The 25,455-nt window shown below is 41.5% G+C and overlaps 1 protein-coding gene across 1 annotated transcript in view; it reads left to right on the top strand.

The window, feature by feature from the left end:
• The window catches only part of LOC105452010, a 100,760-nt gene that overhangs the window by 9,431 nt on the left and 65,874 nt on the right, over nt 1–25,455 (top strand). Inside the window, exons 2-22 of the mRNA XM_011692774.1 lie at nt 13,651–13,706; nt 14,003–14,198; nt 15,116–15,220; nt 15,456–15,572; nt 15,648–15,895; nt 16,459–16,708; nt 17,063–17,308; nt 17,407–17,526; nt 18,185–18,318; nt 18,885–19,122; nt 19,279–19,401; nt 19,517–19,651; nt 19,845–20,078; nt 20,173–20,688; nt 20,783–20,968; nt 21,090–21,341; nt 21,447–21,878; nt 22,195–22,488; nt 22,761–23,009; nt 23,240–24,997; nt 25,135–25,323. Of these exons, the coding sequence (XP_011691076.1) occupies nt 13,651–13,706; nt 14,003–14,198; nt 15,116–15,220; nt 15,456–15,572; nt 15,648–15,895; nt 16,459–16,708; nt 17,063–17,308; nt 17,407–17,526; nt 18,185–18,318; nt 18,885–19,122; nt 19,279–19,401; nt 19,517–19,651; nt 19,845–20,078; nt 20,173–20,688; nt 20,783–20,968; nt 21,090–21,341; nt 21,447–21,878; nt 22,195–22,488; nt 22,761–23,009; nt 23,240–24,997; nt 25,135–25,323 (6,078 nt within the window). The remainder of the gene's footprint in view (nt 1–13,650; nt 13,707–14,002; nt 14,199–15,115; nt 15,221–15,455; nt 15,573–15,647; nt 15,896–16,458; nt 16,709–17,062; nt 17,309–17,406; nt 17,527–18,184; nt 18,319–18,884; nt 19,123–19,278; nt 19,402–19,516; nt 19,652–19,844; nt 20,079–20,172; nt 20,689–20,782; nt 20,969–21,089; nt 21,342–21,446; nt 21,879–22,194; nt 22,489–22,760; nt 23,010–23,239; nt 24,998–25,134; nt 25,324–25,455) is intronic.

The raw sequence follows: 25,455 nt of genomic DNA, 5'->3' as shown, positions 1-25,455 counted from the left end.
TATACAATTGAATCTGAATGCACACATATAAACGATCATTTTTTATTACTAGATTAGATCATTTTAAGCTATTGTTAAAGTATAAGTATATGAAAGAAATCGATCTTTCGATATTGTTTTTAATTTTGTACATAGTTCTTGTCCCGAAATATTGATTTAAATCTAAACAAAGAGTCAATCGTGGAAAATGAAGGCTAGGACATCCTGCGAGAAAACAATCTCATCTATCACTGCGCTTCATTACGATCAGTAATTGCATACTACCGATGCTTCTGATCATATTCTCTTCCCTTCCAAGGACATAAAAACTTAGTCGTACATTGGTCACGCGTCGGTGGCTAACTACAGAGCCCTAGACAGGTACAATCTATGCTAGAGAAGCTTCGCTTCGGGGGGGAATGCGTCTTCGAATGCAGTCGCGCATCGCTGATTTAATTGGGCCTTAATCGAAGGATGGGTGTAGGGCGCGCGGTTTGATGTAAGGAACGCAACGATTTGCACTTGCATGACACGTTGAATTAACGGTAATTAATGTTAAATGCAGATTAACTTAAATATTTTTTTCTGTTTGTGCCGCGTCGAGATCTGCATGTGAAAAAGAGAGAAAAAAGGAAGAAGATATAGAGAATAGTTGTCTAGTCTAGTCTGCAGGTGTAGGATCAATTTCTCGTGTAATTAAAGATAATTTCTCCTTACTGTAACTTAGATTACAAGAAGAGACGCGCACGAGCAGTCGGTCTCACACCGTTATAGGAAGTATTGCGATCTCGGGAGAAGCGGACCATCCACGGATCGAGACAAATTAGCAGCAATTTATACTCGATATGCCGCGGATTAACACGAGGGATGTGCAAGTAGCAATTTCAGTTTTCCAATGTACGAAGAGCACCCGAGATGACGGGAACTCCTCTCACGTCTTGGGAAAGGTACCCGACACCACTTCCCTCGAGCTACGGAGCCGCTGCTCGTCAAGGGAGTTGGAGGAAGAGGCTCGGCATTGCGTAACGCGTTACGAGCATACTCTTCCGCTCGCGCGGATTTATGCGAATTCCGCGACTCGTCGATCGACGGTGCGGATTTAATATCGCTGCAGTTGGTGATGAGATTACGGAAAGGTTGCGTAATTTATCTCAAGTACGCGCGATGCGCGCAGCATTTGCATAAGGCCGATCAATAAGACTCGGCATTACCAACGCGTATTATTATTCGCGAATCACGTTTATCCGAGTCATCGCGTGATGATGTGTATATGCATGCGGCGCATTGTGGAAACGGTAAAGTGACGATTTCCGCGACGGCAAGGTGTGATAATGACGAAAATAAATAAATGTATTTGCATTTTGAACGACTGGCCGGTCGCGGACACTCGGATGATTAATCATTATCCCGATGTCTGTCTAACTGTAAATACCTGTCTATATATCTGTGATTTTATAAATTCTCTTGCATTCTAATTATTCAGATTTTATGCGACCATGCAAATGTGCAACGATGCTTCCAAAGTGGCGCCGGTTACATTCTACTTTCCATTATGACTAAAATATTCAGTCGTTAAAAAAGTCATTAAGCGAAAGTAGATTCAAAACATGAATGTATAGATTTATATAAACGATTAAATTAAATTTCGTTTGAAATCTATTAATAATAATTAACGATTTTCTTAATAATTGAAGGAGGAGAGGAGGAAGAAAGAGAAAGCGATAGAGAAAAAAATGCAATTAGTTATACGTTCTAAAAATATATGCAAGAGCTAATCTTAGGAATTCTATATGCACGGTCGTCATTTTTATCGTCATTTGCCGACGGGACTCTCTGTAAAAATATCGTGGGCAGGATCGCGGGAACAACCCCGCGCAGCTTCCGGATCGCCCGTCTATTAATCGCGCGATATTAACGCGCTCTCTCTCCCCGCGACAGGACAGCGCGATAAATGCGACGCGACGTGCAATCGTGTAAGTACGAGGTAACTCGCGATTCGCGACGTAACACACCGCGGTGTAATTCCTCGCGATAATATTTCCACGCGTCTCTCCTGAACGTGCGCTCGCGCGCAGGACGCGCAGGTTCTCCTCTCGACCTTCCACCCCTTAACGGTTACGACGCAATTATTTCAGCCTCGAGATGACGGTGTCGGAGAGGGTCACGGCGCAAATTACTTTTCGAGTCTTTTCCGGAGCTGGCCGAGACGGACGAGCCGTGGCGCGCGGTATGACGCGATGCGTGTATCGCCGCGCGTACTTCTCATTATACGGATAATTTGATTATTGTTTCATTGACTGCAGCCGTCACGCTTCTGCCGATAATGATCACCGGCGACGGTCGCGACGGCAGGCGACGACAATTCCTTCCGCTAGCCTTGTCTTGCCGGCTTGCGACTCATACACGTGAGACTCGACATTGTAAAAGGCCGCAAAATCGCCGCAAATAAAATCCGTGGAATATATTTTTTTCTAAATAACGCGTCTGTCGGTGAGTTGTCTTTCGAGTGACCGCACCAAACAAACTTCTTTACATTCGTTTTATATCATCATGAATATATTCATTGGCCGACACCTACGGCCTTTTATAATGTCGTAGACCTTGGAGAGTGTGTTTTTCAGCAAAAGTAATTGGAGAGGATTGTACTTTATGGCTTTTCTTACGCCGATTCTTGAATTATACATCTTTGGGCAGTTAAAATTCACACCTTCGCCAATTTCGATTATTTATCGTATTTAGTTTTCCAATAAGCATATATCTTATTTCTTGCCCTATCGCTGTTATAAAGCTATTAGTACAAATACGATTTACTTTACGAAGTCGCAATGCTTGTAGTCCTTGATTGATCCCCCTGCCACCGAGTCAACTATTCTCTTAGTCACCGCCCGAAGCTGGCCGGTGTGTCTAGAAGGGTGTACTTATAATATTTCTTCTTCTTGTATCAAGATTTAGCCGTTCCGCTGCTGGCGGAACAGGTACATCCTGGTTATAAAGTTAGATTACATCCTAATTTCCACTATCTGCATGACGCTTAACGACATAGCGGGACAATCTATACGTAAGGTGCAACTTTGTAGAGGATATACGTCTTCACTCCATCCGCTGTCTTCGCGCGGGACGGCCAATAATTTTCGTATCAAACGACAGGATAGACAGAGACAGAGAGATAGGAAGGGATACATCCAATCGCTGCTATCGCAATTATATCGCGTTACAAGAGAGAAGAGTCACGCTATTACGAGCTGAACCACGAAAACCGGTGAGAGTAATCCGGAGATAAAAATCGATAGCGTTTCAGCCTGGTATGTATCGGCGGATAACAAAAGCGTAAAACGGCTGTCGATGTTAGTGTTTCACCGATGTATATATATATATATATATATATATATGTATACAGCATTCCGAAGCCGCGAGAAAAAATAGCTTACGATATATGCCGTTAAGTTAAAACGGTGAATTTTCGCAACTGCGGCAATCAATTTGCCGACTCGTCACAATGGGCAACACGTGTTAGACGGCGCGCGGCAAGATTGCTGTAATTTACCGTTTCGCGCCAGTCATCTAGGCGTGTATACGCGTTTCTTCCAAACCAATAATAACGCGGTATTTCCGCGCCGGCTATGTATGTCTAAGTACCTCATCGTCCGATAATACGAGCGATCCTACTCTGGCACCGCGTTCATTTCCCGAGTATTTTCTAGCATCGTCGTTGTTCACGATTCCCCTCCCGTGATTCACGTTCGCTTTTAACTATCGCATAGTATGTCCGCAATAACGTAGCGTTTGTACTTTGTAATCAGTACGCGAGAGAGATAGTTATTGCTATACACTACAAGATAATCTTGTTTCAACTTTATATAGTCACGGTCGAAGCTGTAAATTGAGTTTATTCATTTAACATTGTACGAATGAAATATGATTATATCTTGTTTAATTGAATCTTGATAACTTGATAATTATAAAAACAACGAAAGTGTCGCCTCAAAGATACTTTTGATTTCGATTAAATTGGCCGCTGCGTTGCAATTTCTTTTTTATGTGATTATTATTATACGGTATCGAAGCTCTTCCTCTTCTTTTTTTTAATATAGTGATGAATTTCCGATTACGGTTTAATTGGAATCTATGATTGATCCGGTATAGAAATTATAATATTTCATATATTCTCAAACGTATTCCAGCTTGTTAAGAATTGACAGCCATCTAAATAATAAGAGCTCGATTGGGAATTTAAAAGTTATTATATAATAGGCACTGATTACATCCTGCATGTCTCACGCGTGACGGTAAAATCACAACGATCGATTACGCGAGCCCCGCATCGAACGTCCCGCTTATGCGAGCCTTAACTGGACATCGTGCGTCACTCAGTGAGTTCAATGCTTGCAACAGATCGCGCGAACAACCTCGTAGCGCCGATCGCACTCCTGTCACCCGTCTTCCCATGTTTAGGGAGAACACCCGTTAGCGCATTGCGTAGCGCGTACGTGAGCGAAGAGAAATTTCTGCGACGGATCGATAGACCGTCCGATGTAAATGAGCTCTAAATTCCGTGCACCTTTTTCGCACGCTTTCTGCAAATGTGCCGTTTCTAAAACTTTCATTTCAAATCACTCTTAGAAGAAGCGTTTTTTCCGACAAGCATTTTCAAACACGCAACATATATTCTAAAAAATCATATCTTTTTAAAAAATTTTATACGAATTATATGCACAAAAATTCATAAGAATTGTACGCACATTAAAATATCGAGTAATTATTGTAAATTTCGATTCAGAATATATAGGACGACAAAATCCGTATATGCACGCGTTAGTGCACAATCCTTTGACGATTAATCATACATATACATCCGTTATATGCTTCACTTCCAAGCTTCGCGATTCCCACACAAGTGGGATGATCCGTTTGCAGTCCACGTCGTTTGTGGGATTTCAGCGCGTGGGAAAAAAGCACGCGGAGCAAATCGTTGAGCTAATATGGCGATAGAAACATCAATTACCATAGAAGCTGACAGATCGCACACTATTAAATAAAGAGGCTTGTCTGTTCAGCGATAATCATTAATGAAAGGTGACCTTGGTGCGCTACGTATCGATTTTATCCGGGTGCCCTGTTCGTCGATTCATTAGTCCTTATAAGCACACAGACTTATCGCATTCTTGTTTTCGTAAAGCAGACAAAAACATTTTTATATTTTCATTATATGAAATATGCACACACACGCGTTTATAATAAAAATGTAAATATACATATTATTCATAATTTATATCCACTATATTTTATGTTTTCTCAGTTCTTATTATATTATTAACTCTTATGTGGTAATTTGTCTCAACTTCGGGCAGATTTGGATCAAACAGAACAAAATCTGTGCACTTATAAGAATTACCTAAAGGTATATTGTTACGTAGCGCTACGATCATTACGAGGAGCGTAACTTACCCAGGCCAGAAATTAATTATCCCGCGAAAACGTGTGCCGTTACGCGCAATATAACGCGAATCTTTTAACGAGGTTGGCGAAGCGAAAAACCTTGGCTGTCGGTCGCACGATCTGCGCGGATATGGCATTATGGATGCACTCGTCGGATCCTCGTTTTTCCGCCTCTGCTTCCCGCATCATCTTACGCCTCTCTCGCACCGTTGACTTTTCACTGCTGAAAGAATAGAAAATTACAAACACATACTTTTCAGTAAAAGAAAGTGTATTGTTTATAAAAAGTTAATTTAAACACGGATAAAAGAATCTTTCACTCTTTCAATTTTAATAAACATGACGCTATATGTATCAAGAAGCTAACACCAATTTAGAGTGCTTTATATAATGCGGTGTTTCTCGAGTTTTAACGCGTCAAATATTGTTAATATTGTTAGCTGTTATATTGTAGGAAATGTTAAAATTCAGAATGACAATTTTGCTAAGGATAAATCAAATCTTACTTCATTAAAAAATATGTGAAACAATGTATGACAATGGATATTCGAATATACAGTTCGTACGATTGTAACCTCGATGTCGAGAAACGGCAATCCGTTACATCCAGCAATAGATCTCCATACGGTACATGGCAATTTTGTCACGAACCGTTAGAAAATCGACTGATGCGGAGGCGTCTTTAAGTCGCGGGCGTTCTTTTTAATCGCTGACACACTAATTTGCCGCGGCGAATTGTTAGGATAGTATCTTCGCCTCGTCCGCGATCTCTCTTACATTTCCATTGACTCATGATGTGTAATCGCGGATTTCTCGACTGCGATTAATTTATCGGGGACTCTCTCAACGTGTAACGAACAAACAGACCTTCGGGAAAGAAGATGATATATATGTGTGGTTGGAGGCCAAGCAAATCGCAATCACGTATATGTATGATTTTAGGGGTAAATATCGATACACGAATACGTGATAAAAATGTAAACAGCAGAAATAAATATACATTCTTAATATGTGAAAATGTGTACCGATGTTATCGACCAATGAATGAATTTTAATTCTTGCATCTCTTTTCATTGTTCTTTGCAAATTTAATTCTTTTCCTCGATTTCTAACAATTCAGTAGTCTCCGCGTGATGTCTCGTCTCTCTTTTGTGCCTATTCTCATATTTCACGTGACTTGTAAATCGACCCTATACTTCCTAGATTCGTGCACGTAGAAAATGCTACGTTGCAACAAGCTTTACTGTTAGACGACGCGTTTTACGATCGGAAGCTGCTTCAAATCGGCGAATCGTACTTGTAAATAAGTAAACGGAGAAAAATATAAAATATAACGGCTTCGTGCGCGAACGTCGTTATTGAGCGGTTACGTCGGGACGAGCGTTCGGCGTGCCACGCGAGGATTCTCTCACCATATGCGTGACGTCGATTCGAAGTTGAGCGTATGAAACATGATTATAATTTGACACGTCAAATAAATCGAGGTGTTTATTGCTCATAGTGGCAACTATTGTCAATTAGAAACGTTAAACGACGCTATCGCGCTACTCTGTCAAGTTAATTATTATGTCGTTGGTCAATGCACCTATCATTATTCTCCCGCGCTTGTATAGACATAGACAGCAATGCTATTAGATGACGAGCACCAATCTTATATTTTTCTACAGTAAACAGTAGCAATGCATACAGCGCGACGTGCAATCTTTCCGTACAATAGACTCATGTAGAGAATAATGGAATGTTTCGACAAGAGTTAACCATTTAATTATCGTCCTTCGACCAAGGTCACCTTATGCATTAATCTACCTGAAACAACATCGCGATAAATGTTCATATGCATCGCCGACGTGTGTTAGATCACGTGTATTAGATCAACGTTTTTACAAGTGTTTCCCACATTTTGCATATAGTCAAATAAACGTGCTGTTAATTGTTCCTACAATGATGAGCCGTAAATTGTTATCAGACAATTACAAAAGCGTGAGTCACATTCATTTAAGGCTAATTAATCGAAATTCATTACGTGCGAACGCAATACAATTATAATAATTGTAATATTACATTTACGAGTCTATGATCATAATTAATTATAATAATTGTCTTTGATTTGATCAAAAATTATTAGTTTCATTAGAACTTGTCGACGCTATTGTTGGCACTTTGTGAGCGCAATATACATACATATGTTGAAATCGATTCGGCGATCAAACGAGGCCTACACCCGTTCGGCCTTACGTGCATTTGTAGAGTAACCCAAAGAACTTTCACTTTACCGCAGAATAATTCTGTCTCGCTTCGCTCGCCGCTCTCTTGCTGCTCTGCAGTGGGCGTAAGTTTTAGGGCTAAATCGCCGTCTGCTTTGTACTTTGTTGATTCATGCCGGATGTTGCCTCAGGCAAGCGCGATCAACGTTCGATCGTGGCTAGAATTCGGATTTCCTAATAGGATGCGGCGGCAGGTCGAGGCTGCCCGATTCCTCTTGCGCGATGTCAAATGGTATTACCCGATCACATTCGTCTCTAATATCACCGATACCACGTCTCATATCTATATCGGAGGTTATCGTGAGAAATGATGCAGTAAAAGTAATTGCGCAGATTTTTTGTTTTAACATTATAAAATTAGGTACTTTAAGCGCGCGATATTAATTTATTATAATTATTTAAATCAGTTGAATATACTTTCACGTTTGAATTAGAAATTGTAGCGAGAATGAAAATAATACATCACTATAGCTTCGTACTGCTGAAAATTTATTTAATCTACTAGTTATGTTATTAAAATTTATTAAATATTATCGCTTCTGTATAATATGCATTATTGTGGGAACATCCGATAAATTATCAATCATATTGTTGCGTATCTTCGAATGAAGATTTATTCGAAATAGTCGGCGGATAATAGCGATCAAAGGGTAATACAGCTTGAATTGCATCAGAGTTGATAGATTATATATGATGTGGAGACCTCTCCATAAAACATTTGCTGTTTTATGTCAAAGTTTAAACGCTGCCCATATCCGACTCATTACTCCGATCGTTTTATCGGCGGCTCTGGCGGTGATGCGTGGTAAAATTGTATTTTAATGTCCGTCCTATGAACGTCGTCTATCATTTGACGCAATTGGCGGCCGTCTGCACGGATACTGACCTAAACTTCCTCTGTGCGCTCAAGGATCGTTATGAAATAAAGATAATCAGTGTACACGGCGGCAGGTGTTACAAGAACAGAAGACGGTTTTCCGAAGAAATACTGTGAATCCACCCACGAATTACATGAATTGCGATCAAATTTGGCAAAAGTCAGGATCAAGTCGCTCATTAAGTTCAGAATGATATGTAATAGCGAACACGGTGTTTTGTTTCGTCTCCTGTTTTACAAAATTCTATGCGTTGCACAAACTGCTTCGTTTCTCGGACAGGATTTCTTCCTTCCTCCTATCTTCCGCGAAAACCGTTAACTAAAATTATGGCTTCCGATCTGGTTATCTTTTTGCGTCGATTTTCTAGACACGAACTCGATTATACGTGCTCTCGACGAAGCAAGGGACAGTTCTGTTGTTTACTGCAGTTGTCAAAAGTTGAAAAAATATTTTATATTTGCACAATGTGTGCGATACATATACTGGGCGTTTCCTTTAATTCGAGTATTTATTTCTGTTGTTTTTAATGATATATCAAAATATCATTCACAGAAAAATTGTTCATTTCAAAGGAGCAAATATGACAAGCAAAAAATTTGTCTCATGTATAAGTTATACCTTTGTATTGCATACGAACGCAAATTTCGAACAGATCCGGCAAGCATGATGAGAGGAAAGCCTCCTCGCATGTTTTTTGTGTCTCTCTCTATAATTAATATACGTGTATAAATAATTAAATAAATATTCATATATGCGTACGCGTGATGCAGCTTGACACACATGCGGATTTGCGAAATGAAAGGAAGACGCCGAGTAATTAGAACGCTGTGGAATTGTTGTATCGTTTCTTTATTCTATCATCTTCCATTGTCAGTCGGCTTGTAATTAAATCATTTATATTCATTAAATTAATTACTTTGTTGTGATAAATATCGGAATTTAATAGTAAATTTCCGTTATTTTTATTTTAAAGTGTTTTACGTAGTGTAGATTCAGCTTTGATATTTTCAGAAAATGAGGATTAACCTAATGCACCAGCGTAACAAGAGAACGCGTTCGAACAAAAGGAAATGCTTCGTTTGCATTACTTTACTGAGGAATTACGCAAGCGCGTAAAGAGGTTCGTGCGTGAAATCAGCATCGTACGTAGGAAGACTTAGCACGATGGTTATGCAATTAAATCGTCGACGGTGGGTGCTAAACATGCAAATTCGTTTGCTGGCGACATTACGAAGCCGTAAATGTCTGTCGCTAAAGGATCGGCGTCGCGATTAGTTCGAGGCATCATGCAAACTAATACCAATCTATGAAATAAAAATGCTGTCTTCGTATTTGTTACTATATACAAAAAGACCCAATCTCTATAAAATATGGTTTTACGACTAACTTATGCTTAAAATATAGGCAGTATAATAAGACATAATGTATATTTATTTGTCTTCTATTGATAGAGCAATATGTTTCTCAGCAATATATCTCTATGTTTACGTAGTTAATAATTTATAACGCTTGTCATTTATAGTATGAGAGCTGTTTTGCTTTGGCATATAATACAATCAAGCGACACTCTTCTTGACCTCTTAAATTTGGTTTCGCTGTTTGGGGACCACAGTCGAGAGAAAGTGCATGAATTTTGATGTTGTCTGACATATATTCGGCTAATGACTTGTGTGAGCAACGAATAATATCGAGTGGTTTTTGAATGTCGCATGCAAAACACGCGTGCAAAATAATTGTTGTTAATTAACAAATAATCTTACTATTTCTATGCGTTTGACGCAACGGAATATTTTAGATACGTCAGCTTTGAGGTCTCTCTTTCTCGCGTGTGTAGGATGTATCCCCTTGCCCCGAGCACACGCAAAAGAATAATGTCTACAGGCCCAGGATGTTCTCTAGTCACATGTAGACACTTTCACGGCGTCGCACAAACACGTTGTTCCTGACCTGCAAGCTTCCATAAACCGAAAGTCTCGTGGGCGAGGCAGTATAATAAAGAAGAAATCCGTGAAGCCGATGACTCGCGAGCCAGAGTCGTTATTGACCTGGAATATCTATTTCAGGCAGAGCTAGCGACTAAGTTGATTCGCGATTATTTAATACAGCGAATGATGTCATTGAAATGAAAATGTAGAATATAATTGCAATTTGCCTGATTGGCTTAAAAGCCCATTATTGTTTGGCATTTCAATATATATTTAAGAATATATATATATATATATATATATATTTATATAATATTCATTATTAAAAATACAACTAATTGGAATAAAATTGCTATTCCGAAAATTGAAATTGCATGGAATCATTAAATAATTAAAAATTAATTAAATTTGAGAAATTGATGTATTTTGACATCAGAAAACGGCTTTTTAAACTAGAAGTATTGTATAACTAGTTGTACGTGTTAATTTGTCTTATTTTAACGATGACAAAGTCATGATTGCCAGTATTCATATCATAGATAATATCGCGCGTAGGTGTTTCGCGTGCTTCATATAAACACACATTGTAATTTATATTGCTCGTGTGTCGTATGTAGGTATACGGTAATGCAAAATTGAAGCGTGCACTCGCGTGGCTGGATTATAGCCGAGAGCTACCGACTAGTCAATTGTAAGATTGCGACAGACAGATATGCTAAAGAGGCACCGACAAAAACCGATGTAACTATGTCAATCGCTCGCGGCTGAAAAATCGATGTCAGAGCCCAAGAACGATCGTGATGCGACTTCGCATTTCAGCGTCTATCTACGCTATAGCTTACAAAGCTAAATAAATTTATACGAGACGTTCGTTTTTATCTGTAGTAATTACAAGTGTGACGATAATGAATCTTGATTGAACAAGCAATTTCATTATCGATTCGTTACATGCACAAGAGAATTTTTATTACTGTCAAAGTTTGTAATGTTTTTATATATATTTTTAGATATTATTACGCTTAAGATTATTATATGCCTATTAAATTATTAAGCAATTTTACAAAACATTAAATCTTAATCATAGCAAATAATTAACGTGCTAGAGATTGATCACAAAATAAACACTTCTTTGATATGCGCGCATAAGCCGTGAACCGTTACACAATCATCTTACTTTCATAACATCCTCGTGATACTAAAGCTACAAAATGTGCGCAAAGATTGAAACACATCCAAGCATTACATTAAATTAAATTATACATTGTTTAATATTGAAATATTTTTATAAGAATTTTAAAAAAATGATAAACACGATTACGTATATATTTAATTGTTTACATGGTTTTAATGAACGGACGTCTTAATTATTATCAATCTCTTTTAAGTTTCGACGAATTTTACTTTTCGTTTCAAATACATATCAAAGTCTTAGATTTCAGAGACCTTGACTATAGGACTGCGGAAGTAAAGCCGGACTAAAAATATGCCTGCGCGGTGGGGTGGCCGGCTTCCGTGACAAAATTAAAATAAGGGAACTCGTGGGTTCCCCCGTGTAGGTAGACCCGCGCGCAGAGCTGCGGGTTTATATGTATATCTCGACACAAGTTAGGGGGTACGGTGGAGGGACGACTCGGTGACGATACCAGGTGGTTGGGAGGCAAGGAGGGCTACAGGTGCATCGCACTCGCACGCCCTCCTTTATTACGCGTTCCTTCGCTTCTTCTTTCCTCTCCCATCCTCCCTAGCCGTTCCCCTTCGCACACTTTCCGCTTCTCTTCCTCCTCTTCATCCGACTTGGCGAACGCACGTCCTTCCTTCCCTTCTCCCTCTCACCCTCCGGTCCTCCTTGCGAGCTTGGCCGCGTGTGCAGTCGTTAACATTTCACCGCACCAGGTTGATCGCCGCGGCTCCAACTTATTGTGCTATTCGCTACACGCGCGCACGTAGTGCGTTTCGCTGCGTCTCGACGAGAAAGAGGCCTGCGGGCCCAGAACGAAGAACGCTTTTGCGTATGGGGATGCTATCTCGCGAAAATTGCGTTTACAGTTGGACGTCTACCGACGGCAGAATTACGAAAGAGAAGGGCGGTAAACAGGAAATGGTTACCGCGGCTTCATCGCAAGCTGCACTCGACGATTTAGATTTCCGCGTCTCTGAAACGAATTCCGTTGGAGAAGTCCGGTCGCTATCAAACACGTATTTTCTCATCATGTCGAGCCGAACGCGCCACGAATTCTGCGGATCGACGAAGCGCACTTAAGGCTTGGTCGATGTAAGCTTATACTATAATAGAAACTTGATGCCTCAGGATTAATGATACGTAATATCGGAAAAAAAAAATCGTAGATGATGACTGGTAATGACGTTAATAGCTTCTCACTAATAAAGATATTTATTTTACATTTGTCATCGACAACTCTATTGATGCTGCGTTATTAGCAGTTATTCTGCATTTTGCGCACGTTTTACTTATGTTTGCCGTATCAAAACGTTTAAATTACCGAGTGCGTTGAAGGACAAAGTCGACATTTCCATGCATCGCGTGGCCTACATGTTGGGGTTGATGGATCAACCGACTTCCCCGGTCGCACATTCGTGAATTAGCCACGCATTGAAGTGGCCGACGGAGCGGTGGCTCGTTCGTCGAACAGGTGTTCGACCGGTGTAGGTTTATCCGTTGTGACTGAAAAACGTTCAATGGTTTCTTGCGGTTTTGTATCCACGCTTGATTTTCCGACGATTTCCTGCAACCACGGTGCTTTCCATGTGATTTATACCCCGTGAACATCATGGGGAACGTTCAAGTGCCTCTCTTCTCTGCACAGTTCTCTACCTCTCTCGTCCCCGGATGCGGCACGATCATGAAAAATCGTTCCCAGGGTGCCGTTTTTTGCGAAACTACTTGTGAATTCGCGATGATGCAATTACCACTGGTGATTCCCGCGTGAAGTCATCGTCGTCGTTGTGTTACGCGCGTGTTTAGGAATCTATTTAAATTTCTTCCGCAACACGTTCTCCACGGAAGGATGATAAGCGTTGTTACGCGCGCGTAACCAGTCACCACTAAAAATTATCGCGCTTCGTTAATAATAAATCAAAACCAGACGTTCGACTCGCGCGATATCTATAAAATGTGACTAATTTTGGTATGATTTGATCTTTTTACAGCAAAGATGAAACATCTTTGGCCGTTGCTGACGTGGATACTTCTAGCTTCGTATCCGGTAAGAATTAAAATATTCTTTTAAAAACTTTAATTCTTTCGCGCGGGCAAAGAAATTACTTAATTTCTTTTTTTTCCTCTCCATTTGATTTGAATCATTAATTAAATACGATATGCACATTTTATCAAAAGAATTTAATTTAAAGCTGGATGTACGTATCGGAATTTTATAGAAACTTGTGTTAAAATGTCGGAGTGCGCAGATGTAATTAATGCATGTTGAATAAGCTTTATAATAGATAATTGAATGTATATTGATAACATCCAACTAATAAAATTCATTCCGTAATTTTTTAGGTCGAATCACGCAAAGGATTCGGCCATGGATCGAGGCGAGAAGTATTCTTCCTGAACCTCGAGGACGGCTACTTTGGCTGTCAAGTCAACGAGTCGACGGACGTCCTTCAGCTGCTCGAGCTTTCAAAGCTCTGTGACCATCGCGTCGACTGCTACCAAGGCGTGGACGAGCAGCGCAACAGGTTAAAGTGCACAGGTGAGTTACACGATGAGAGAAGAAGACATATCCTCTCGAAGTAATTCTCGGAGATTGCCAGGGTAATCCTGTGGCGAAGCGATCGTACACCACACGGCGACAGGAAAGGGTGACGTCGCACGACATTCGCGATGCACTGTCGTTAACATTTCCGTTGTTTCTTCACGTCATGCCATCGTTCTCGATGTCATTACGGTCGCTAAGTAATTTTGCTTCTCGCGTCGTACACAAACCGCAGGAACGCGTTAAGCATCACGTCTCGTCGTCGGGTCAATTAAGGGGGATCTCTTCTCGCGTCATTATTTCATATTGTACCGAGTCACGCCCACGAGTCGCAATTAGCCGCGCCGCGGAATTTTATTCTCATTTTCCACGGACGTTATCTTCCCGGTGGGACCGTAATTGACGTTGCCGAGGCGCCGATGAGCCAATGGATCATGTTACTCGAATCTACTGAGTATCGCGGCTTTGCGGCTTGTGAGAAAAACTTTGATGTTCGACTGGCGATTAGGCCTGGCGAGAGAAAATTGCGCGATTAGCCGATGGCTGTGTAATATAGTCGCAATTTATCCGCCCCTTTTTCTCGGATAATCTTACTTAATGACCAGCAAAAATGGCTCGTGCAGGATATTTCTAAAGTATATCCTATATAACGCTGTCTCTAACGGATAAAATCATTAACTATTTACCTGCGTAAATAAAATTAAATTTTCGTTTATACATTAAGAAAAAAATAAATCTTAAAATATCAACTATGTTTATTAAAACGTTAATAAACATTTTGGGTTAAACAAAAAATATGTATATAGATTTATAGATTTATCTCATAATATCAATTGTTAGATCAAAGTCGAGATGTATTATTCTTTAGTGAGATATAATAAATTCATTCGAAATTTGACACAAAAATGTTACAGACGATTGTACAAAAGAAGACGGTACCAAATGTCAAAACGGTGTCTGTCTGGATTCGGTCTGTCACTGTAACGATGGGTTTGGAGGATGTAACTGTCAAGTTCCAGGTTTGTGTAACTATTTATGTCACTATATATTAATTTAGTATGAAATTTTTTTATCGAATTATTCCCTTAATACGTACGTATATACATATATTTTCTACTACACGCAAATCGTTTGGAATTTAATGCAAGTAATTATATATACTGCACGTATGTTTTTCTATTCTCTTGTATACTTACATCATACATAAGCAATAATCTACAATAATTTAATAAAACTATAAATTGAAAATTACAGACGAGAACGAATGTAAATATCGGCCCTGTGATATATTTGCCCACTGTACAAATACTCTTGGCAGCTTTCAATGTTCCTGCTTTCCCGGATACCGAGGCGATGGCTTTCATTGCGAGGGTAATTATCTCGATGTGTTTTGAGCGCTCAGCTACGCATTTCGTTTCGTTTATAACGAATGCCCTGCATCCGCAGATATCAACGAATGCGACGATCCAGCGATCGCCAGGCGTTGTGTCGAGAATGCCGAGTGTTGCAACCTACCCTCGAACTTCTTGTGCAAATGCAAATCCGGCTACATCGGCGACGGGGAGGTGCATTGCGAGGACGTGAACGAGTGCACGATACCAGGTGCATGCGGCGACAATACCGTGTGCCAAAATACACCCGGCAATTATACTTGCACATGTCGAGACGGATTCACGGGAGACCCGTTCAACAGTGTGAGTACATCGGCGAGAACGGGGATGCGTAGCCGAGAAAACGATAAGTTCGAGATTAAAGTGGATAATAACACGCCTGCGAGTCAATTACCTTATCGTAGAAATTTTTTTTTCGAATATTTATACGACGCTGGGGATATTAATCTTAATAATCATCGTTCGTCCACGATGATGGGCTTCTGGAGGATGCGGGCTAATCATGAAGTATATATACTGATAAATTCCGATTTAAAATATTTATATATTCTAATAATTCCGATCGTAATAGTACGATAAATGTCATTTTTGGATTTAAGACATTTATCCTGTCTAAAATTTATTGCAAAGCAAGAATAATTGTGCGTAATTAGTTTAAATTTCTACAAATTTTATATTTAAAAAGAACTTGATTTAATAAATAAAATATGATTATTATATAAAATAGAAAAGTAATATTAAATGTAAATTTATTCATGTACAATACATGTTAGAAAATATTAATAAATTTCAGGCAACGCCCAATTAGGAATATGTAATCATGAATTTATTTATTAAATTTTTACGAAATTTAAATTTTTGTCTAGTGTATCGATATTGACGAATGCAAATACGAGGGTGCCTGCGGAAGGGGTGCATTATGCGTGAATGTACCAGGCGCGCACAAGTGCGAATGTCCCAACGGATATGACGGAAGCCCCGAGGAGGAGTGCAGGGATGTTGACGAGTGTCTGAGAAGTCCTTGTGGACGTTCCGCTCTCTGTACGAATGTACATGGTAGCTTCCGGTGTTCTTGCCCCGACGGAATGGATGGTGATCCAATGTCAGGTTGTCACGGTAAGTTTTGAGAGAATTTTCAATTACGATTATAATTTACTATTTGTGCGGTAAGTAAAACGTAGAAATTACGTGGCGTGGAAACAGCTTAAATGTTATATATATGCGTGTTATTAATTAATCATGCTTCAGTAACGTAACATTATTTATCATCACTGACAACAATAGCATCTTAACAAAGAGTTTCGATTGAAGTTCCATCAGTGAAAAAACCAGTTCCCATGATATCGATAGAATTCTTGGTTTAAGTGTGACACATTTGTGTGACTGACAATCCGCTTGAACTTACAAATTTCCGCGATCGCGCGTCCGTCCAAGTCCCACTAACTGACAACTGTGACCCGTCATCGGCAGATGTGAACGAGTGCGAGGAAAGTTCGCCCTGCGGCGCGGAGTCGGAATGTGTAAACACCGAGGGTAGCTACGAATGTAGATGCCACGTCGGCTACCGGATGGATCCCGCGCACGGTTGCGTCGACGTGAACGAGTGCGTCGGCGGGGACGCTTGCGCGGCCAACGCGAGGTGCATCAACGTCCCGGGCTCGTACAAGTGCATCTGTCCCCCGGGTTTCGTCGGTCAGGGACTAACCCGCTGCGAAAGTCAGTCTCATAGCTAAGCTCTCATGTCATAACACACTCTCCTGTCACACGACGCATGCTTTAATACTCATCCTGTGATTAACAATGTTCATTAACAGACGTGAACGAATGCGAGCGCAACCCTTGCGGCGAGAATGCCGAGTGCATCGACACGATCGGCAGCTTTGTCTGTAGCTGCAAGACGGATTACACCGGCGATCCTTTCAAGGAGTGCAGTGGTTAGCTTACCGATAATTCTCCTCTTCTCTGCGTCCTGCGATGTATCACCTCAATCGCGCGTATCCTAGTGAATCGTGGATCTAAGAGTGCCAGGCAGAATGCATTGCACTGATATAATTTTAATATATTCACACTTGCAACAATTTCTTCGTTAAACGTTTGTTTGGCATAAATTAGAAACTGGCTATTTTTTTTTTACACAAAAGTTGTATCTATTGTAAAAGACGCGGTTAGACAGGCGGCACAGGCGCGAGTGCGCGCCAGTCGCCACTCGCGGATTGGCGTCTCTATAATCGCGCTTCTTACACCTAGAGTCCTAGATTAGAAGCGCGACCGGCTTGTGGCAGTACGCAAAAGTACTAGATAATATTAAAAATGGCGCCGAATGGCCAATCATAAAATTGATTCATTCGGTCGATGATATCGATGAATCAATTTTATGATTGGCCATTTGTAAGTCCAATCAGGACTCGTAACACCGGTCGCGCTTCTCTAATTACTCCGATAATCTAAGACTCTACTTACACCGTAGTTTGTACGTATTTTCTTGATAGAGTCAACTTCTTGTGATGTTAAAACTTAAAAAAAACAAATCTGCTCCTTTGAATTTCTGACTTTGTAGAATTTTTTGTGATATTCTGTTTTCTTCTTTCTTAGACATCAACGAGTGTACGGCTTTGGAGAATCCTTGTGGTAGAAATGCGATTTGCAAGAACGAGGAGCCTGGTTACAATTGCCTCTGCCCGCCGGGGTACAGTGCCAGCTCCAGCCCGGCAGTCGCGTGCGATCAGGTAATAATTCAGTTACTCCGTTACATTCCGTCTCGAGTCACCTCATGCATACGTATGTGGACAAGATCTTCCGCGCGAGAGATGTCCCGGAACAAATATCTCAAAAGGGGGGGACCTACCCTTTTGACCGGCCGGCCCGCGGTTTTTTTTCTACAAAGGCGACGGATAAAAAAGAGCAAACGGAGCGAAGGTGGTGTCGCGCACACAAAACAAGACGTATGCGAACCGGTTTTACATCAGTTTACTTCTTTTCCAAACTATATTTTCGTCGTTTGTAAAGCCAAAACTGACTCACAGCTCCATTTATTATGAACACGCGTTTTTTATTCGCGCATCTAGAATATATATTTATATGTATAGCGGACGGGACCGGTTCTCGTTTCCAAGTACACAATAGGTCTGTTTTTTATAGCTGAACTGGCCATACAAGTTCAGAGTTTATCTTTCTTCTTCCAATGTAGAAAGATAAAGATAAACTGTATAAAAAACAGGCCTAATGTCTCTGAACGCGACGAGAATTATGAATCGCGGAGTAATAAGGTGTCGTTCTGTCACATCGTTTTCAGACCGATGTGACGACTCTCTGCAAATCGAATTTCGATTGCGTCAACAATGCCGAGTGCGTCGAGGGACAATGCTTCTGCAAGGATGGTTTCAAAGCCGTTGGTGCCGAATGCGTGGATCTCAACGAGTGCCTTACCAATCCCTGTGGACCTGCGTCGATCTGCACCAACACTCGAGGAAGCTACCATTGCGAATGCGAGTCTGGTTTTGTTGGCACTCCGCCCCATATACCGTGCAACGGTAATTTTAATTATACATTTTTAACGATATTATATGCATTTTATTGAGAGAAAGAGATATTATATAAAAATGATTGATAGAAACACCATAAAAAAGAGATTAAAATTCTTATAGATTAAAAAGCTGTAGTTTGTCATAATTTTTACTGTTTTACAGCACCATGCGATGAAGTAACTTGCGGTGAACATGCCTTTTGCAAGGCCGACGGTCATGAAGCTTATTGCATTTGCGAAGATGGCTGGACCTTCAATCCAAATGATATAGCAGCTGGATGTGTCGGTGAGCAAACAGATATTTTTTTAATGAATTGAAATATTTGATACTCTTTAAGATATATACAGACATTTGTTGATGCAAATTTGTCTTTTAATCCGGTGTTATTTTCTTTGCTTAGACATAAATGAATGCGATGCGATAAATGGACCTTCCGGAAGATGCGGCAGAAATGCCATTTGCACGAATACACCTGGTGGTTTTAGTTGCCAATGTAAACTGGGATATTCAGGAAATGCCTTCAAGCAGTGTATAGGTAAATTTACGCAAGATAAATTATTAATTACAGTTTACTAAAATTTTACAAAAATTATTATTTGTCTTTAAATTCTAATTTGTATAAATATTAATCTATTTACAAATATTTATACGAAATTATACTTATTTTATAAAAATTATTGAATTAATTATTTTTGTGTTTATATATATATTTTTTTAAATAAATACAGATGTTGACGAATGTGCCAAGTCCGACGTTTGCGGGCACGGAGCAACGTGCACTAATACTGAAGGTTCTTACGCTTGCACTTGTCCAGAAGAAACCATACCGGATCCCGATCCTTACATTAAATGCGTCGGCATAGTTAGATGCGAAGTTGACGACGATTGTCCAGGAAACGCTATTTGTGATCCACAAAAGAGATGCTTGTGCCCCGAGCCTAATGTCGGAAACGATTGCAGACGTATGTGATATAATATATGCTTTAGAAGTTAAATGAAATTTATTTTTGTAAACAAAATATTATCAGTCCATAATTTCGCGTCTGTTTTGATCAGATCCATGCGAAGACCTGTCTTGTGGACCCAATGCGCATTGCATGCTCTTAAATGACGTGGCGACATGCCTCTGCAGCAACGGCTACACCGGAAAGCCCGGAGTGAAGGGCGGTTGCCGTGACATCGACGAGTGCGCGACAAACCCGTGCCCTCCGGGTGCAATTTGCAACAACGAGCCTGGTTCCTTCTCGTGTCAGTGTCCGAGCGGCATGACGGGCGATCCTTACAGCGGCGGTTGCCAGGAATCTAAAACACCTCACGTGTGTGGTCCCAGCGCGCCCTGCCCTGCTGGAGAACAGTGCATCAAGGATGAATTTGTGGGTAGCAGCGTGTGCATCTGCCAACGTGGTTATACGCGCGACCACGAGACCGGCAAATGTAGAGATATTAACGAGTGCATGGAACTCAGAGAAAAGCCTGCCTGTGGTGTCAACGCAATTTGTAAGAATCTACCCGGCAGCTACGAGTGCCAGTGTCCACCAGGTTTCAATGGAAATCCCTTCTCGCTTTGTGAAGGTAGAGCTCTTGATTCCTTGATATATTCTAATAATTGTAATTAAAAACATGTATTAGTTATCGTTAAATATTTTTGTTGTTGAAAACATTGCAGAATGCAACAGCATCGAATGTCAATGTCAACCTCCGTACAAGATCGTCAACGGTAAATGCATGTTGGCCGGATGCTCGAAGGGTGAAAAGTGTCCAAGTGGTGCCGAATGCATAACGATTGCCGGTGGTGTCAGCTATTGCGCCTGTCCCAAGGGATACACGACCAAGTCCGATGGCTCTTGCGAAGGTATGACAAAGTGATTATTTCGAGAAAAGTTTTATTTTTTACTGCAAATTTAATTATCAGCAAGAAACAGACGTGATTGTATTTGACAACAATCAATTGACAAATATTATTTTGTATGCAGATATAAATGAATGTATCGTGGGTCACCAAGTCTGCGGTTACGGTGCCGAGTGCATCAATCTACCAGGCTCCCATCAATGTGTGTGCCCACACGGATACGGCGGCGATCCCTACAACGGCCTCTGTTCCCCGGCACAGAAGAGATGTACCAACGACCACGAATGCAAGGCCAACGAAAAGTGTGTGCAACCTGGGGAGTGCGTGTGCCCACCGCCATTCTACACGGATCCTTTAGATGGAAATCTTTGCAAGAGTAAGTCTACGAATTTTATTTCGCTACTGCTGACATCACTTGCACCACACATTTCCATGACAATTCTTTCTTATGCTTAATTACTATTAAATCCTATTATTGCAGATCCTTGCGATCGTTTCCCGTGTGGTATTAACGCAAAGTGCACCCCAAGTGACCCACCACGGTGCATGTGCGAAGCTGGCTTCGAGGGTGATCCACAGCACGGTTGTATCGACGTGAACGAATGCGGGAATAATCCTTGCGGACACGGTGCTTATTGCATCAACACGAAAGGGGATCATACGTGCGAGTGTCCTAAAGGTATGATTGGCGATCCTTACGGTGTTGGCTGTACCGGAGCTCCGATCGGCAAAAGCGAGTGTTCGTCAAATGACGATTGCGAGAACTACTTATCGTGCGTCCAAGGAAGTTGTGTCAATCCCTGTGACAACGTACCTTGTGGTCCTAACGCATATTGCGAGCCGGATAAGCACGCAGCGTGGTGCAGATGTGTGATCGGGTTCACGGAAGGCAAGAACAACGAATGCGTCTCGCGTAAGTGGGAATTTTATAAAACTTTTATTATAAATTTTATGGATATTTTTATATTAAATGTAATTTTAGTTATATTTTAAATAATCTACAAAAAATTATTTCTAAATACAATTAAAAATAAAAAAGATTATTATGTGACGTGCATAGAATAATCTATCCAAATTTAAACGAAATTTGCTAATTATTTATAATGCAAATATAGTTTTAGTTTTCATATAATATTTTTAGTCAAAATATTATTAATTTGTTATATAAATCTTTATTATGATTTTAGATGTGGTGTATATGTAAAAATAAAACTTTGTTTTAATTTCAGAATGCGACGGTTTTGTTTGCGGCACTGGGGCTCAATGTATCGTTAGCTACGACGGACCGACGTGTAAGTGCATTGAAGGTTTCATCGGCAATCCTTTCCCTGGTGGACAATGCGTTCCGGATGTCTGCTCTCCTGAAACCCCGTGCGCCGAGCCGAGCGTGTGTATCAGCGGACGTTGCAAACGGCGCTGCGAAGGAGTGATTTGCGGCATCGGAGCCATGTGCGATCCTTTAACGAATAAATGTGTGTGCAACCCATACTTTGTGGGCAATCCCGATCTGCTTTGTATGCCACGTAAGTATTACAAACGTAGTTAATCTATGTGAAAGGAGATAGTGATTTATATTCCATTTCGTAAATGTTTTTTTGTATGGAGAAAAATACTATCAAATACATATTGAATATATTATATATTGTTTATATATTGGTTAATTGAAAAGTGAGACATTTCAAAATTAGCAACTTATCAGTAGAGCATTTAAAAAATTCTAAATTATGCATTTAATAGTTTATTTAGATACATAATATATTTTCCTGCGTTAAACAACGTAATTTTTTTTACGTAGCTATTCAACCACCACACTGCGATCCATTCTGCGGGAAAAATGCGCACTGCGAGTACGGGCTTCAGGAATCAAAGTGTGTCTGCAATCCGGGTACCAGCGGGAATCCTTATCACGGCTGCGGCGTTCAAGAGAAGTCCGATTGTTCTACTGCAGTGTGCGGAAAAGATGCGCACTGCAACGCGGGTCCCAACGCTATCGAGTGTCTTTGTCCATCTGGCTTCGCTGGCAATCCATACATTCAATGTTTCGGTTAGTTTCTATTAATTTCAGCTGACTCTTTCGTGTCCTATCATTTAATTTGCATCATTTTTCTTTCATAAAATGCAGCTTTTTGCAATTAAAATGTAAAACTTATATATTAAAATAGTTAAAAAAATATGATCGACTGATTTTTTTTGTATAACATATTCTTTCTTATCAACTATAGATTGTGATAAATATAAAAATATATACGTAATATATTTCTATTTCTTTATTAGATATTAATGAGTGCAACGGGAACGCATGCGGCAGCAATGCGGTGTGCATCAATACCCTTGGAAGCTACGACTGCCGTTGCAAGGACGGCTTCTTCGGCAATCCGTTCGTTGGATGTCAGCAAGTGCAAGTGGGACCATGCGCTGATCCCTCGACCTGCGTTTGCAGCAACACTGTACCATGCCCCTTCGACTACACCTGCGTCAATCACAAGTGCATAAATCAGTGCAGCGACATAAAATGCGGTCCCAGATCCGTCTGTCAGAATGGAGTGTGCATATGTCCGCCTGGTTACAGCGGCAATCCCAACGACCTGCACAAAGGTTGCCACTTGCACGGTCACTGCTCGAACGATCTTGAGTGCGAGCCGCAGGAGATCTGCTTCCAGATCGGCAAAGGCGTCCGCAAGTGCGTAGATGCGTGCAGCAAGCTGCAATGCGGACCTAACGCGCTGTGCATCACGCAGAATCATGTGTCTTCTTGTTTGTGCATCGACGGTTACCAAGGTAATCCGAGCAATCTGGTCGAGGGTTGCCAGCCGTCCAAGTCCGTGATATCCGGATGTGCACACGACTCGGATTGTCCGCCAGGTTCCTTCTGCATCACTCTGGATGGCGGCGTGCGCGACTGCGTAAATCCCTGCAGCAAGGTGGTGTGCGGCGCTTATCAGAAATGCGAACCCGATGTCGTATCTGGTCACGCCACTTGCAAGTGTCAGGATGGTTATGAGTGGAACCCGGTATTGTCGTCCTGTGAGAAGCCGTCGGTGCCCGACTGTATAAGCGACGACGATTGCCGCTCGAGCGAGGGCTGCAGACCAGATGCGCTCGGTGTGTTGAAGTGTACGTCGCTCTGCGACGGTTTCACTTGCACCGTGAATTCACGCTGCGTGACGGAGAATCATCACGGCAGTTGCGAGTGTCTACCGGGTTATACCGGCAATCCCAATGACCGTCGAGGATGCCACAGTCCGCGCGAGAACCGTTGCTCCACGGACAGCGAATGCGCGGAGGATCAGACATGTCGCGGCACTCCGGACGGTCCGCTCGCTTGCCAATTGGTCTGCGACTTTGTCACCTGCGGTCCCAATGCGCTCTGCGTCGTCAATAACCACGTGGCGAACTGCGAATGTCCACCCGGGCAGTACGCCGGCGATCCGAACGATTCGACGTCCGGGTGTCGTGCGGTGCCTTGTGTCTACAACATCGACTGCCCGCCGGCGCAACTCTGCAATCGACTTACGCACACCTGCTACGACGCCTGCGACGAGAATGCGTGCGGCGTGAACGCGGTCTGCATCGCGGACGACCATAAAGCGATCTGCCAATGCCCCCCTGGACTTCGTCCGAACCCGGTGCCCGATGTCGAATGCGTCGCCGTGGAGGCATGCCATTCGGATTCCTGCCATCCCACCGCGCTTTGCGTCGCTGGTCCAACGAACAATCCGGTGTGTCGATGCCCGCCGAATCATGTGGGCGATCCTTACGTGAACGGCTGCCAGCCGGAGGGCTATTGCTCCAGCCCCAAGGATTGTCCGGTGCATTCCATCTGCCATGAGCACCGCTGCATTAATCCGTGCGAGAACGCGTGTGGTCCCAACGCGCTGTGCGAGATCGTCAACGGTCAGCCAAGCTGCAAGTGCGTCCACAGGTTCGTGCCATCCTCGAGGGGTCCGGAACACGGCTGCGTACGGGCTAGCAATTACTGTCTGGTGGATGCCGACTGCGTGGACAGCATCTGTCTTGATGGACAATGCCGAGGTAATATGCTGATGTTGATCTAATTTTTACTGTATAGATGAACAATTAATGTTTAGTAATTAGCATTGAATTTTAAATTATTTTATTGTATTGAAAAATTTCGAATTATGAAACGAAGAATTTCTATTGTGTTTCAGCTGTATGTCGTTCAGTCGCTGATTGTTCAGACGGAGAGAAATGTATTAATAACAAGTGTATGGTGTCGTGCATTGCGCATTCTCAATGCTTAGTGGATCAGGCATGCGTTAGTAGAGGGTGCATCCTTGGCTGCCGCAGTAATAAAAATTGCCCGCCTACGGAATCGTGTATTAACAACAAGTGTCAAGGTATGTCACGAGCTACATTATAATATCGTATTGAATCACACTCATTTTAAATAAATATTTATTTGTACATGTGTATGCAAATTAAGTAGACATTAATATATGTAGTAAACAGTGGCGGATACAGGGGGGGGG

Source organism: Wasmannia auropunctata, unplaced genomic scaffold (assembly GCF_000956235.1).
Source record: "Wasmannia auropunctata unplaced genomic scaffold, wasmannia.A_1.0 LD336039.1, whole genome shotgun sequence".
Taxonomy (NCBI): Eukaryota; Metazoa; Arthropoda; class Insecta; order Hymenoptera; family Formicidae; genus Wasmannia; species Wasmannia auropunctata.
The sequence above is the reverse complement of the archived record's forward strand: the minus strand, read 5'-3'. Positions and strand labels throughout refer to the sequence as shown.